Source organism: Gavialis gangeticus, unplaced genomic scaffold (genome assembly GCF_001723915.1).
Source record: "Gavialis gangeticus isolate Ggan-Ray unplaced genomic scaffold, GavGan_comp1, whole genome shotgun sequence".
Lineage (NCBI taxonomy): Eukaryota > Metazoa > Chordata > Crocodylia > Gavialidae > Gavialis > Gavialis gangeticus.
The window spans coordinates 9,597,469-9,612,408 of NW_017729012.1; the positions used below are offsets into that span (position 1 = coordinate 9,597,469).

Sequence of the window (14,940 nt, forward strand, 5' to 3'; positions counted from 1 at the left end):
AAAAAAAAAAAAAAAAAAAAAAAAAAAAAAACACAACAACTTCCCGGTGGGTAAGACTGGTGTTATCCTGGGAAGGAAATGATCCGCCTGTTAGCACTCCCTGTATGCGCTGATGAATCCAGGGACAGAGATTCAGCCTGCCTCCAGGGTAGCCATGGACTGCAACCTGACCATCCAATTAAGTGAAAAAGGACAGCATGATGAAGTTTTAGCAGGAAGTGACTAGATGGATCTCACAGAGAAAGAAAACCTCAACAGAGAGCCAATGAGCGCTGTACTTCTCTATTGCAATGGCTGGCTGGCCACATCGTGAGTATAAACATGCATATCTATTAACCCCTAGTTTCCCATGTGGTAGACCAGCATCTTGAAGTTTCTCCACAAGAGCAGGCTCAGATCTGATGAAGCGGCTGGCTGGTTTTAGTGGAGACTCTTCCTGTAGTCTGCGGGTCTGCTCCCAGGTCTGTCACTAGGCTCAGGACTGCTCAGTCAGCCCCGAGGGCGGACAAGACTGTTACAAAACCATGTGCTAACAGGCTTTTGCAAGAAGTGGTTGTTTTTCCACACACGGCTTCACACCCCCCAAACTGTGATGAGGCTTAAATTAGAGCAAAAGGGAGTCAGCATCACCACAATGTTAATGAACAAAGCCCAGAGAATCATCTGTCCGACACTGCTCCAGACGGTTGAACAGAGAGGTCCCAGTTCCCATGAGTTAGGCCACTCAGTGCCGCCAGGACTGCCGTTCTGAGCAAGGCCCCTCACAGTGGTCAAAAACACCAGCCCAATTATTATTTTACTCTAGTTGGCTGAAGCCACATCTTTATAGGAATTCCCATTTCTTCTATAGGCTTCTTCCTGGTAGGGGACTGACTCGGATACACCGTGATGGAGAGCGTCACTGGGGGGTAGGACCATACCTACTTGCTACTTGCCATTTCAGGGTAATCACAGCTTGCCATTCTCACTGGAGGTGAGCCCAGGACTGGAATAACTTGGCGGGGGCGGCGCTGCAGGGCAAGAGTCAGGTGGGTTGGCAAAACACGGGGGAGAGCAGAATAGCTAGGACAGAGTCAAGGCACAGGGGAAAGAACTCAGGTGGATCATTCCTGTTCGTCTCCCTTTCTCCAAGGTGAACAGGGAATCTGTTTCTTTCCCCTCATTTCACAGTCTGCATTACCCCATGCCAGCCAGACCAGAAGCGGAAATGGTGAATGTGCACAGCTGACATGACAGCAGTACGCACCTATGATTTCTCCCACCTAGGCCCCCCTCACCCAGTCTGTGGCACAAGAGTTCTGCTATGGGAAGAGAAACTTCACTAGTCACCACCCAGTTAGGGGAACTTCCAGTGCAAGAATTGCCAGTGCAAACTGGAACGCAGGCCCCATAGCCAGATCAGCCCAGTGGTGAGGAGCTACCAGCAACGATACACTGCACATTCCCTAGCAGAGAGGTTCAGACAACACCCAGCAACCTCTTAAGTTCTCTCCCATCTTCCCCCAGCAGATTTTTCTTTTGACCATACTGCCAGAGGCCCAGAGAAAGTCCACAGTAATCCTCTGCAGGCTCCAGGGGCCAAGCTAGCAACCAAGGAACATCTGCCGCGCCCCACCGCAGCTAGAATCTCTCTTTGGTGGAAGCAAGACACCTCTTTAGAAGCCATAGTGACATCCCATCTGCTCCATGCCTCAGTTTCTCAGATATCTGTGTGGACCTATGGGAAAAAATGAAGCTGATTTTGTAATGACAGGCTGTTTTGGCTTCCTTTCCCTCAACAGGGAATTGGCTATGCTGTACTTTCCAAAAATAACAAACCCCAGCACAGAGATGTAAACAGTTTTGTATGAAGTAGCCTCCTACCTCTATGCTCTGTCCTGCTGAAAAAGAGCCACAGAATTGCATTCGGAGACTACTTTCTGTGCATCTAGCTTTAATAATACACACAATGGAAGAGGCAGAGTGCAACAAGGCTAGGAATGGATTTTGCTAGCAATGGTTCCTCAAATCCCAAAGCAGCTGAAGGAGGACAGGAAAAGAAAAGTTTTTGGCAAAGGATTTTAAAGACAAATACTTTTTCAGTCATTGCAACACTGAGCATGTATAAATGCCTACACATGCAAACACATACACACACACACTGACCATTGCTGTAAATATTAGCTCCCTTTCACAGAAAAGGAAGCAAGACATAAGGGTTATGTGACTTGCCCAAGTTTATATGAATCAGTGGCAGAACCAAGAATAGAACTGTCTTGATGCCCAGTGCTCTGGGTACAGTCACCAGATTTGTCTGGGAGGAAGAGAAATTCTGCAAAAATCTTCTCTGACAAGCAACATACTTCTCCTTTGAAGAGGGGTCTCCAGGAAGAAGAGCTTCTATTAGCCCATTATGTAAAGAAATGAACTGTTGTTAGAGAAGTCTGACAATCTGGAAAGGGAGCATGGGAATGCTCCTCTGCCTGGACGGGATCATTTTCGCAAAGGTCAGAGCTGTCATGCAAAGATCCCACATGAAAGTCCCCATCTTCCTTTTGTGAGCCTGAATGCCCACATATGAACAGCTGGCAGTTAAACCACATGACCAGGCTCTGCTTTGGGAAAAGGAAGTTAATTTGAGGGTTTGTTGTGTTTATTTGTACTGTACTCAGTGCTCTGAGGGAGAAGAAACAGCCCTGCATACGGTACTTGGCACCCAGCTCTTGATATATTATCATCATATAAATAATTATAATACAAGATAAAGCCTTTATTTAGGATCATTCAGGAAGGATTGTGAAAAGACTAAACATAATGGAATTATTCTGCTACCATTCAGAGCCACAGGATAAACTAAACTCATGCAACTAATTATTATGACTAGTGCTTAGGCATCCAGAGCTAGGCTTCCTGCGTGTTGTGGTTTTTCTTGTATAGCGCACAATAAGTCCTTATTCAACTAGTTGCAGTAAGGGAAGCCAGGGGTGAGACTCCCAATGGATGGGGAAAAGATGCTGACAATACTAGAAAGAAGCAAGAATCTGAAGTCTACCATGTGCCGTGCCCTCTCCCCAACACACCCACCATCAACTGCAACAGAGGCAAGGAAGACACAGAAGTAAAGGCATATGCCAGGATGTAGCAGGGCAGCACAAGACCACAAATACCTGTTTTAGTAGCATGCCATGGTGAGTACAGCAAGCCTGTTATGTAGGTGCTCCCCCCACCAAAAATCATCATTCACTGGACATGGAACCCCTATGAATGACTGTGCGGAGACCATCACCCCAAGCCCCATTTGGATACAACATGTCCTGGTCACGCACAAATGAGACCGTACCACTGAAAAACACAATCCCTATCCTGGGCCTGGATGGGAAGAAAGCTGGTGGGTGACAAAGATGACAGAGACAGCCTGGAGGAAGAAGAAAAGATGCAGTATGAACCCTTCTAACAGTCCAACATTCATTCGTGTGAGACAAATGAGATTAGACCAGCAACTGGGACACGACATGAAAGTAAACCGTGAAGTAAAGGCTGCCATCAACCACCACTCTTAACAGGAGTCTGAGGGTTGGAGATCTTCTCTCATCTTAATAAGAGAAAAGACAGGAGGGTTGGGGCTTGTGAAAGTAAACACTCTCCTTGTGGCCACCAGAACAGGCTGACTGGTAGCTGCCCTGGTGAAGACTGTTGTAGCAACAGGAAATAGCACCAGCTTGCCTGCTTTGGTGAAACAGTCTGAAGCAATGACTAGCAGATCAGGAACTCTGCGCTGCTACAGAATGCCCGAAGACAGATTGAGAACTCACAGGTATGGCAGGACGAACGCGCAGAAAGTTGGGACATGCCTTGATGGGTCATGGCAGCCCAAGTTTGCATCTTGCTTATCCTGCCTCAGAGAGCAGTGGCTAAGTGATGGGTTCGTATTTCCTCAAGTCAACAGCACTGAGGAGGAGGGATGGTCTCCTGGGTAATATCCACTGGTGGGATGTGGGACACAGTAGACTGTGCCGCCGGCTCACCCCATGCAGAGGTCTGGCTCCCTAGGGGCTCTGTTACATTACCTGTGCATTTCAGCTTCTGCCAAGTGCAGAGGCAAGTATGCTTTAGAACATAAAGGCAAAAAGCAAGAGAGCCAGAAGTCCCTTGGCTATTTTAAAAATACCCACAAGAGCCACATTTAAAAGGAAGAAGCTGGGGCATAAATAATGTTTTGGGAATGAACTTACAAAGAAAGCAACAGCGGTTATCATCGGGGTCACTAATTCCACAACCTGTCTCCTGCAGTATCTGAGTTATATGTATATATGAGACTTGAAGGATAAGGGCATTCCCCACAGACGTGTCTACTACCTCAATCTCCTCTTCCCTGACCTAAGGACTCTCAGTCCCTATTCGGGAAGAATTCTAGGGCCCAAGCGAGTCTGGGCTAACTGACTCCCCTCTGTGTACTGGGCAGGAGAGGAAAGATTTTACAATAAGGCTATTTGACGCTGTCCAGCAGCAGATGACAGAGAGCCACGTCAATGTCTTCACAGACCTCTTGGAGGCAGAGAAGGCTTTTGTCCTGCAGAGAGCTGCCAGGGCCATTCAAAGAGGTAACTGCTTGGCAAATGGGAACTATCCAGCCCTCTTATTTTAGCTTTCCATCACCACACTTTCCTTTCATCTGAGTGCCTTGTTGTCTTGCATAAATCATTAAGGTCTCCATTAATCTTTGGCCTCTTTCATAATATATATCTTGGCATTATACCATGCCCAGCTCTGTTATAACTGAATATCTGGAGTTTAGCTGGGTAGTAATCATGGCAGGACATACTCATTTATAAACAGATTTAAATTCTAAGCTGGCACAGTAGCTTTTGCTAGTGACACCAAGGGCTTTTCTTGTATGCCTCAGATGGTGCACAGTAAGAGAAAATGCCAAAATGCAACCCCCTGGATGAGAGGATCTTGTAACTGTAGTCCTAATACAATCATTAGAAGTCTACATGCCCATCACCAAAGAGACACCCTTCCTATTTGCTGTCTTGGCTGCTGTCCCTTTATCCTGATTAGCACCAAAGAAATCTTCTGATTGTTTCAGGAGACTTGTATAAAGCCATGATGTCTCAAATTAGCGCTTCCTTAGAGGAGCAGCTGTACAGCCAAGTAGCTCATGAGATGAGAGATGGTGATCATCTGAGAAGCAAGTTGTCCCTGGTCTTGAGTCACATCAGGAATGGAGTGGTATGCTTTCTTGCTGTTTTTCTCTAGGTTTATTTGCATGAAAACTGTTCAAAACTCAAACTAAAGAACTCATGTAATCTGCAGCAGTTCCAGCTGGATGAACCAGTTGGGCAAACTAAAGACAAAACGTGTTCTTTCATAGTCCTTCATCTATATTGCTAGTGGCAAGATATTTGCCAAGAACCCCAAATTGTGCTTTTGGCTAAAACTCTCATTTTAGGACCCAAATTCTGTGTGTAGTCACGAATACAGGCATGTCAATTCTGCATCTAGTGAGCTACACTTCAGCTTCTCCATCATTCTGCTCAGCAGAGACGATCAGTTCGCCTCCCAGTTCACCTCATTTGCTCTGCTTAGACAAAAGTCGATACCAGGCAGATATGAAAACCTAGATTAACCATCCACCTTGTTCTAGGTGATTACTGATACAAAAAGCCTTCTTTGCACTAGGCTACCTACTGGGAACAGGTACGAGGTCTGCCTTTGTATGGCTCATGTAAGAAAACTCTTCACTGAGCAGCTGCACTGCACACCAGGGCTCCAAGTCTTATAGAAAGGGGCATTTATTTTTGTGTTAGAAGGCATCAGTTTAGAATTGAGCTGCTTGCCCTGTTTTTCAGATTAATTTGATGGAAGAAAGGCCAGAGCTGAAAGGGAAAATGCATGCTTTTCTCAACCAGCCTCTCCCTGCAGACTTCAGAAGGGTCACCTGGAGGCTCTACCTGTCTAATCCAAGAGGTATTCCATTTTTTTCAGTGGTTCTTGCTCTTGACCAGGCTTTGAGTACATTTGCAAACCAATGTACCCTAGGATTAATAGACACCCACAAATGCAAAGGATGGAGGACCTTGGGACTGCTGTTCACAGCCTCAATCATAAGTATAAAAAAGTTCTATGTAGAGCTAATTAAAAAAACGCAGGATTTTTTTCTTGGTCCACACGTGTCATTCTTTCAGATGACATGGTAGGAAGGGGTTCCTGGGAAGCCCATGAAGAAATTCTCCCAACAAACTCAAGTGAGAGCTCGAGTGACTTCCCTGCTTCACTCACCCCTGCTAGGGAGGACTTCTCTCTGGGGCTCACAGAATAATTGTGAAGATATCATCAGACATGATGTCTCATGCAGCTTGGTTATTACACACTTGTAAGTGTCAAACCTGATGCTTATCTGTTCCCTATGCACTTCCCCTGAAGACAATGGAAACTATGCAAACCTATGCAAACTATAGTTCAAAACTTCTTTAAAGCAAGCAAGCTTAATGACACAGCAGGGTCCAGCAGTGTGATAAGAAGGAGCCTGGTAAATAATAGGAACCTTAAGAATAAAGTCCTCTGTCTTAAATTACAAATCACGGGTAGTGGTGGGGAATCAAACCCAACGTCTTCCCCATATGGTCTGTTTTTTTCCCCAGTACGCCTAGACTATCTGTCTCAAGTAGCAGCAAATAAAGCTAAATCCCCAAAGGACCGGGAGATTTTCCTGAAGTCTCAGACTCTGTTGTCCACTGAACCCACTTTTCAGCACCTGAAAGACAATGAAGGTAATGTTGCTTGTAGTTCTGCTGTCACTGATAACGGTTGCCTTTCCAGCCTGCATTTAGGAATGCACACAACACCAAGACAGAGGAAAAGGGGGTGAGGACAAAGACCCAGGAAAATGACAGATGTTTTAAATTTCAGTTGCAGCAAGGTGTTTGAGGAATGTCCTCTCCTATTACCATAAGCTTCAGGGCGCAGCCACACATCTGCCTGATATGGAATACTTTCTACTGGTGCCTCTGTTGCAAGTCGTCCTAGACACTGCTCCTCCCAACCTATCCATGGACTCCATTTCTGCCCTGCTGGTGGAAGAGTTTATCACGTTCATGAACCTTTGACCTCGGTTCGTGAGACTCTCTTTCACCCAGGTAGAGTTCAAATGCCTCTCACATTTCAGGGCCATCACTTTTCAGAGAAAGAGGATGCTAGTATCCAGACAGGCTTCATCACTGCAGAGTCATCATCACTCCTGCTCTGCTCCCCTGCGTGTATCTCTTGCTCTTCGCTGCACCTCCCAGCACAGACTCCTGGCTCCTGGACTGACTTCCCCACCCTCAATCCTTCACACTGTCCATTCTGCCTGGGAACTACCTTGGAGCTGGCAGAAACCAAAACACAGGGCCCCTTCTAGGATAGCGAAAGGAGAAAGGGCAGCTGCGGACACAAGTGGTTAGAGCAGAGGTCTGGGAGTCAGGAAACCTGCATTTAGAGGAGACTTTGCTAGCTTTGTGATCTTGCCCAAGTTACAACCTGCTCTCGTGCCTCTACCACCCACAAAATGTGGAAAATAATTTCCACATCTGTAAATCCTCAGCTCTTTCGATAAAAAGTGCTATATAAATGCAGAAGGGTATTAATAAAAACAGTCCAGTCTCCTACTGAAACCACAGAACAGACAACAGGTACCAAATCCTGTAGACAGATGAAAGTGAAACGGTATATCCAGTCAAGTTATATAAACCCAGTATGAAGGCATTTCAGCTTGGGCTAGAGAGAGCAACTGATCATGCCTTTCCTTAGTTCTGTGAAGCACCCATTAACAGAGCTTCAGAAATGACAGATACCAATAAGACATTGCGTCCTTCCCTCAGCCCAATCTGCACTTCAATCTCTTACATGTTGTTTCTTTTTCTTTCTAGGATGCTGCTGGTACCGATGTATTGGGGGAAGTAAGCTCAATGTTACAGGAACAGGACAGGGACCTGACCAAAGTTATTCAGGGCATTTACAGTCAGTCAGGTAAGGTGGCTTGGTAGTAAAGTAAGGAGTGAGTACGATGTTACAACGACTTGTACGATTTGCTTGGAGGGGAGACACAGAACCTCATCTTCCTCGAGTTTGGGATTCAGAAGACAGGACATTCATTATTGCAAAGGAAAGCAGTGCTTTGTGTCAGATCCACTGCTGGTGCATATCAGCACAGCTCCACTGGATCTGCCCGATCTGCACATACAGTAAAAACTCCATTATCTGGCATCCCCTGGGAACAGGGAATTCTGGTTAATCAAATACTCTGGGTAATCAAATGTGCATCGGCTGGTGCACTCCCCAGTGTCAGCGTGCTGGGGGACAGGGAGGGGGGCCCTGCACAGGTTGCTGTGCCCTGGGCCGTGGGCCGAAGAAGCGGCAAAGAAAACCGGCTCGTGGCGGCAAAATGGGAAGGCCCTCAGAAGCGGTACGTCCGGTTTCACTTTGGCCGCATCCCTCAGATGCCAGTTAATAGTTTTCTGGCTAATAAAGTGCCGGTTAACACAGCTTTTGCTGTATTTCTTAGGCTGTCTTATATGAAATAGTTCCTAGCTCATGACAAAACCAGTCTGTCAATCTCTACTTGAACTATCAGTCAAACTCAAACTCCAGCAGCTGTGCTGAACCAATTTAGAATAGGAGAGCTGTGTGCCTAAGGACCTGAATGTCTCTTTCATTGTGGTTTTGCAGAGGAAACTCAAGAATCCCTGTTGAGGGCCATGAAGCACATGCTCCAACCAGCCATGAGTACTCTCTTTGTGGGTAAGGCCGTGTCTGAGGTGCCTAAATGGGTCAGAAGCCCTTTCCTGGATTAACAGGACACGCTGCTCCTTTCACAGGCTACTTGAGCATGGATACATTACTGTATGTCTGGGACCAGCTAATAATCGGACTTGACCAGCCATCATACAACTGCTTCCCTGAATTCAGCGCAGTCTTCATCCTGCTCCTTCGGGACTATCTGAAAACATGTCAGTCAGTAAGTGTCACCATTTCCTTACTCTCATAAATTGCAGTCTCATGAGACCTCACTCCATGATAGTTTGTTTTATAAATCATCATATGAGGTAAGCTAAGAAGGCAAATCAGAAGCAAAAGGCAGAGTGTTCGAAAACAAACAAGCTCAGCAGCAAAAGAGGGAACTGAGATATAACAGAAGTCCATGCCACAAAAACTTACAACTTCTGCAGCCCCATTTTATTACAGCCTATTGCTTGATTCAGCCAGGCCAGGTGGAAGCAGCTCTAAAGACTCAAGGGCCAACTCTGTCTGTGCAAGAATTCCAAGACATGATCAGAAGACACTACTTCAAGGAACTCTACAGACAGCTGCACAAGGATGACAACGAGCCCTTCCCAACCCATGACCCCACCCAAGGTGAGATCACATCCTGCACATGGCATTGCACAAGAACTACACCTGACTAGGTGTCACTGAAGCAATTTCCTCAGCTAGATTCAAGCTGCCTTAGAGTGGAATGTGTCTTATTTGGTCCTGAATAATTTTACTGTTGTAAACATATGGGAGCATATGCAGACATCCTAGATTAGCAAAACTATCGGACTGCTGCACATCAGGGATCACTACAGGATGGTTTAGTCTTACCTGTATATGAGCCCAAATTATGTTTTCACTTTATTAATGAAGGGTGCTTCAGCAACTATCAGATCCATGCAATTCACTGACAGGATCATAACTGCCATAAGCAGAAGAAACAGAATACTACCATGCTTTAATGAGAGACACAGTATATTCAGTTTTCCAGACAAATGTTGCCTTTTCTATATATCCAAAAATAGAAGCCAAATGCTTTCACACTGAAAGGCTTATTCCAGGAAACACAAGGGAAAAAAAAAATCAAGTTTTCCTAGGGGAAGAGCACAATGGCTGAATCTCCCCTGTATAGGCTGTAGCTCTTCCAAGAACAAAGTGGCTGCCACCCTTACCCTGAGGCATAGTTCTTACTGTGGAAATACTGTATATCACAACTGCCCCACAGAAAGCCCATTTCTTGCTCTACAGAATCAATATAATACCAGCAGAGAAGGCGGCTCGTAAATTAATGCTCCGGACAGGACATGCTACTAATTCTGATGTCTGACATGAGAGCACAAGTTACCTGTACCCACTGTTAACATATTCCACAACACTACATACATCAAAAACTAGAAGTATGCATTAGCTATACATGTCTTTAGTTTTGTTGGAGAATTCTAAGACTAGGCAAATCAAAATAGCCATGTTCAGATGAAAAAGTACTTATTCTTCATAGAAACACTATCAACAAACATCTGGACTTATGTCTCATGAGAGGCAGTGTAGATGGATTCAGATCTCTGGCAGCCTCTGTGTGCTGTTTAGATGTCTGATAAACGCGGTGTTCTCACCAAAGCCTTTTGGTGCTTTTACCTCCAGCTTTGCCTCCTTGGAGCTACTTGTCCAGAGTAACAGTACCTCCAAGAACAAGACCTGAGGACAGGAGACAGGCAAGGTCGTTCTCTCTTGGGTACATATTGCTTTCACGTTAGAGGCTGGGGTTTTTCTGACCACCACTCTGAATCATCTTTAGAGGGAATTAGATTAAGTCATACCAGGCCCATATACTTCTGCACATCGACTAATTTTTGTTTAGTAAATCGCAATGAAAAATGTTGAAAGTAGAAGGGGGAGTTTAATTCTTTTTCCAGAAATCTGTGGATCACAAACCCAACAGTACCAACTGAAGAGTAAGCAAGCAAAGTGTACAAAAGTGAGTGTAGAGAAAGAGTAAAACAGATCATTGCAGCATCATTGCTACCCTGTACAAATGTAAAACAAAAAGAAATCAGACTTTCATACGTTACAGTGGGGATTGAAGCAGAGGCACTACATTCACCTCCAGGGAGCCTAAGGAAGCATGAACACTGCAGACCTCACTTATAGAACAAAAAAAGTCATATACCAGTAGTTTCCTAGCTGCCCTTAGAGTGGCGGTTAAATTCCAGTTACATACATAGTTTCTACCATTCAGTGAAGTCTCAGTCACCCTTTTCTCGCTGTTTCCTTTGTACTAATATCTTTTCCTAGACCTAGTTGCTGCCAAAATACAATAATTGACCAAAACCTTTAGCATCATCCACTGGCAGCCTCCAATACTCAATGCAGTTAAGGTAACAAGCAAAACACCACCCACTAACTGGCTTTGTCAGGCTTATGCTCTCTTCTGAGCAGACAACTAAGCTGAAGTCTGATATTAGCACATTGCCCTGTTCAAAGTTGAGACCAGACAAACAATCAACAGTACTAGGGGTGGAACCCACACGTATTTTGTAATGAACACCATATGTTCTGGCCTGCAGGGAAGAGCATGAGATGCTCCAAAAGCAGCACAAGGAGAGACTGAAACATGAAGAAAGACTGCAGAAGTTGAAAGAGGGGGAAGAAAGGAGGTAAAAAGAAAAAATAAATCCCAGCCTTCCCAGATATGGAACTATAACAACATAAATTATACTTAAATTATAAACTAGACTTAAAAGCATAAAAGAAAAAGAAGCCTTGAAAGTTTCATCGTCTGAAATGACCTATTTAATAAAATTATAGGCAACAGGAGAGCAGACTGCTACAGCTGTTGGAAGAAACTAAAGGAACCTTTGAGGCCCAACAGGTCTACCTGGAAGAACAACTAACACAGGTACTATCTGGAGAAAAGAGAAGATGACTGTTGCAGGGTAGGAGCCACTCTGAAATTTTTATTTCTTTTTGTACATCTTGGAGCCGTAGCATAGCATGGAAACAACAGTCCTTCTGCACTGATCCCTTCCTACAGATCTTCTAGTTTTGAAGGACTGTAAAAGGCTTTACAGCTTGCAATAGATCTTTACCCTGTCAACAAAACATGGTTCCTTTGCAGTGACACACAGCAGTCATTCTGTGCCAGTAGTCATTCTACCCATAGAATATGAACCCAAGTATCAGCATGGAAAATATTTGCTTGTTCTGCTCTAGCATTACAGCAGAATTTGTAGGGAGCTTTGCCTTCTATATTATTGCTGATAAACTAGATGTCAAACAACTTTTGCCATTGCACAAGGCTACTCATGGACTTCTACCATTTCAAATGATCTCTTTCAGGAGAAACAGCTGCGCTATGAAATGCAGAAGGCGGCAGAGGCCCAGATAAGTGGGCTGGAAGATGTAATCAAAAAGCTCCAGAAGCAGCAAAGGGTAATCATGACGCTGAGTTTGTTAAAAATGAGCAAAAATGGACCTTGCTTCTGCTATAGGCTTGTAAGATTTCACTGCAAACTCTCAAGACTACTTAGAAATAATTCTGCAAATAGATTTAATAGTCTGTTTCTCCTTTCCCACCATCAGCAGATACTTGGGAATGAAAACAGCATCCTTCACTAATGAGATTTTTGTTGCTCTCCACCTCACCTTTTAATCTGTATTACACTGTGGCCATTTCCACAGCAAAAGAGAAGTGGTGCTGGCTCCTACCCTGGGGGTCTTTAAGAGGAGGCTAGATGTACACCTTGCTGGGGTCATTTGACCCCAGTACTCTTTCCTGCCATGGCAGGGGGTCGGACTAGATGATCTGCTCAGGTCCCTTCCAACCCTAGAAACTATGAAACTATAAAAGTGGTGACATTTGCTAACTGTTTGGGCTGTTCCAATTTGCACCTGTGTCATTTATGTTGTCTTGAATGCAAACGGAGAGGATATACATAAATTAAATGAGCCTGGTGCAGCAGCTACAGCAGAAGGTTGGGAGTTCAGTGCTTCTCAAGCTTGTTGCGTCTTACTGTGCAACTTTTGACACATCCTAGAACTCTTTCATGCCTGCAAGGCCAGGATAATAATAATTACGTATGGCACAGCCCACTGGAGTTATGCAGTTTAATGTTCACAAAGTACTTTAATATACCTGGGTGAATAGCCTTATAGAAGACTGCTTTGTAATAACATGCAAATTCATGCTTTTTCAACAACATTGCCAAAGGCAGGCTAGACCTGGCAGAGGTAGCTCAAGAGACTGTACATTCACTATGTTGGTGAGACACACGGAGGGGAAGGAATGCAAGTATCTTTTGTATGAACCACTCCATCTGGTAGTCAAAAGCTGATCTTCCTCAGCCTTGACATAAGCCTTTGGGGAGAGACTTTACAAAGCCTGATCTCTAAAATACATTTTAAAACAAAACTTCTATTGTTTTTCTATTGTCTTTTCTGTTTCTCTTGTAGCCTTCCATGGATGATGCATGCTCTGTGGGAAGGTAAGACACTTTACGGTATGTCACCAAAGAGAATATTCCTGGAAGAGAAATTACCTTAGCCAAAATGCCCTCCCCATGACCTTTCATAATTGTTTTGTAATGCACCAAAGTGCTAATACTGACAAAAATCTCAGTTGCCCTCCCTCTTTTGGCACAATACAATGTGGACAATATTTGAACCATTTCAGTCAGCTGTTTCTAGAAAAATTCTAGAACTAGAAATTCTAGAAGTATGTTATGTAAAAGAGGGGAGGATCCCCTGAAGTGACATAGCAGTTACCAGCCCTCTTTCAAACTGCAAACCCTGGGTAGAAACTTTGTTGACATGGAACATGCCTGTATAATACATGAGAAAGGACCTTTCCTCTCTTACAGCCTCATAGCACCCGCGCCTTCACGGCAGTCACTGACCCCGTTACATCCTGCACCTTCGCCACTACAACTAGCACCTCTTAAAGGTTAGTGTATGTTACACGTTCGCACACTCATCACATACATCATACAGGCTTTGATGGAGACATGGAGGATTCCCCAACAGAAAAAAAAAAGGGATCAGCTTTTACTTTTATATTGATGATACCCCACATTCCAGCTTGCACCATTTCCAACTAAAAACTGGGCTTCCTCCAATATCATTAACCACTTGGCTGGAGGAGTTTGCTTTAGAAGGCAGTCCACTAGGGACTGACAGTGCTGTATAATTACCTGGGGAACTCATTGCCACAGACTTATTCATGAAGCCAAGAGCTTGTTGCAATTATTTAAAAAGGAGCAGGTATGTGTATAGATAATGAGATCATCCACAGTTACATGAGGCAGAGTAAAAGAATATATGAAATATAAACCTTCATGGTGCATGGTATCAACCAACCACTAACTGACTACCTCTTGGAGAGTTTCATAGAAATCTTTTTTTCAGCAGGGTTGAGTCTCATTATTCAGCTCTCAAAAAAATTAAAAAACAAACAAACAAACAAACAAACAAAAAAACCCTCATTCCTGATCTGGAGGAGGTGACGGTCTCCATTTTACCCTCTCATATAGTTACAAGTGGGATGTCCAGAAACATAGAAATTTGTGGGAAAACAGCAAAAACGGTGACGTTGGATCTGCTTGAACAGATAATGCAGGCTGCAAATGCAAGTAAGTGTTTCCTGAGAAGCCTGGAATCAAGCAGTCTCTTAAGCACCTTGTGATTATTCACGTGAATTCTCATTTTAACAATACAATGTAGTTTTCTGAAACGATGAGTATAATGTTTTGTGTATTGGGACATAGTAAAGAAGGGTTACTTACTGGCGATCTGCTATTTATGTGTATTGCTTCCATGCAGAACCAATCTTCACACCAGTGGTTGTAGCAGCCGTGGCCTCAGGCACACTTATGTGCATGTTAAAACTATAAAAATAATTCTTCAGCATGGGTGTCAGGTACATCACTGCTTCTGACAAATCCTGTAAAGGTCACTATACTGGAATAAAAAAACCTGACTTTTTAAACTACTTACTCCATTGAAACTTGGGATAATAAGCATTTTTAATATGAGTGTTCTATAAATGCCACCCTGAATGACTGAATTTTGGAAGTGGGACTCCCTTAGGGAGGGATTTGGTGTAATGCACTTGTGGAATCTTTCAAATGTTCTGTTGTTACTGGTGACAATGAGTGCCAGATTAAAACTTTTTTT

General features: G+C 44.1%; 2 protein-coding genes across 5 annotated transcripts in view; one reads left to right on the forward strand and one right to left on the reverse strand.

Moving 5' to 3' along the window:
- Nucleotides 1-3,687: 3,687 nt before the first annotated feature.
- The window catches only part of LOC109293334, a 15,049-nt gene continuing 3,796 nt past the window's right edge, over nucleotides 3,688-14,940 (forward strand). Inside the window, exons 1-16 of one of the 4 annotated variants that reach the window (XM_019511188.1) lie at nucleotides 3,688-3,793; nucleotides 4,442-4,580; nucleotides 5,069-5,211; nucleotides 5,832-5,949; nucleotides 6,892-7,118; nucleotides 7,890-7,989; nucleotides 8,689-8,760; nucleotides 8,838-8,977; nucleotides 9,222-9,375; nucleotides 10,414-10,489; nucleotides 11,337-11,426; nucleotides 11,578-11,668; nucleotides 12,109-12,201; nucleotides 13,222-13,253; nucleotides 13,629-13,711; nucleotides 14,298-14,396. In XM_019511188.1, coding sequence (XP_019366733.1) covers nucleotides 7,929-7,989; nucleotides 8,689-8,760; nucleotides 8,838-8,977; nucleotides 9,222-9,375; nucleotides 10,414-10,489; nucleotides 11,337-11,426; nucleotides 11,578-11,668; nucleotides 12,109-12,201; nucleotides 13,222-13,253; nucleotides 13,629-13,711; nucleotides 14,298-14,396 — 991 coding nt within the window. In that variant the 5' untranslated portion in view covers nucleotides 3,688-3,793; nucleotides 4,442-4,580; nucleotides 5,069-5,211; ... (1 more) ...; nucleotides 6,892-7,118; nucleotides 7,890-7,928. Of the gene's footprint in view, nucleotides 3,794-4,441; nucleotides 4,581-5,068; nucleotides 5,212-5,831; nucleotides 5,950-6,658; nucleotides 6,753-6,891; nucleotides 7,119-7,889; nucleotides 7,990-8,688; nucleotides 8,761-8,837; nucleotides 8,978-9,221; nucleotides 9,376-10,413; nucleotides 10,490-11,336; nucleotides 11,427-11,577; nucleotides 11,669-12,108; nucleotides 12,202-13,221; nucleotides 13,254-13,628; nucleotides 13,712-14,297; nucleotides 14,397-14,940 lie in introns of those variants that run through there. The other 3 variants (XM_019511189.1, XM_019511190.1, XM_019511191.1) reach the window with 3 other exon arrangements.
- The window catches only part of UBB (ubiquitin B), a 9,783-nt gene continuing 6,014 nt past the window's right edge, over nucleotides 11,172-14,940 (reverse strand). Inside the window, exon 3 of the mRNA XM_019511198.1 lies at nucleotides 11,172-11,207. Coding sequence (XP_019366743.1) covers nucleotides 11,189-11,207 — 19 coding nt within the window. The 3' untranslated portion in view covers nucleotides 11,172-11,188. The remainder of the gene's footprint in view (nucleotides 11,208-14,940) is intronic.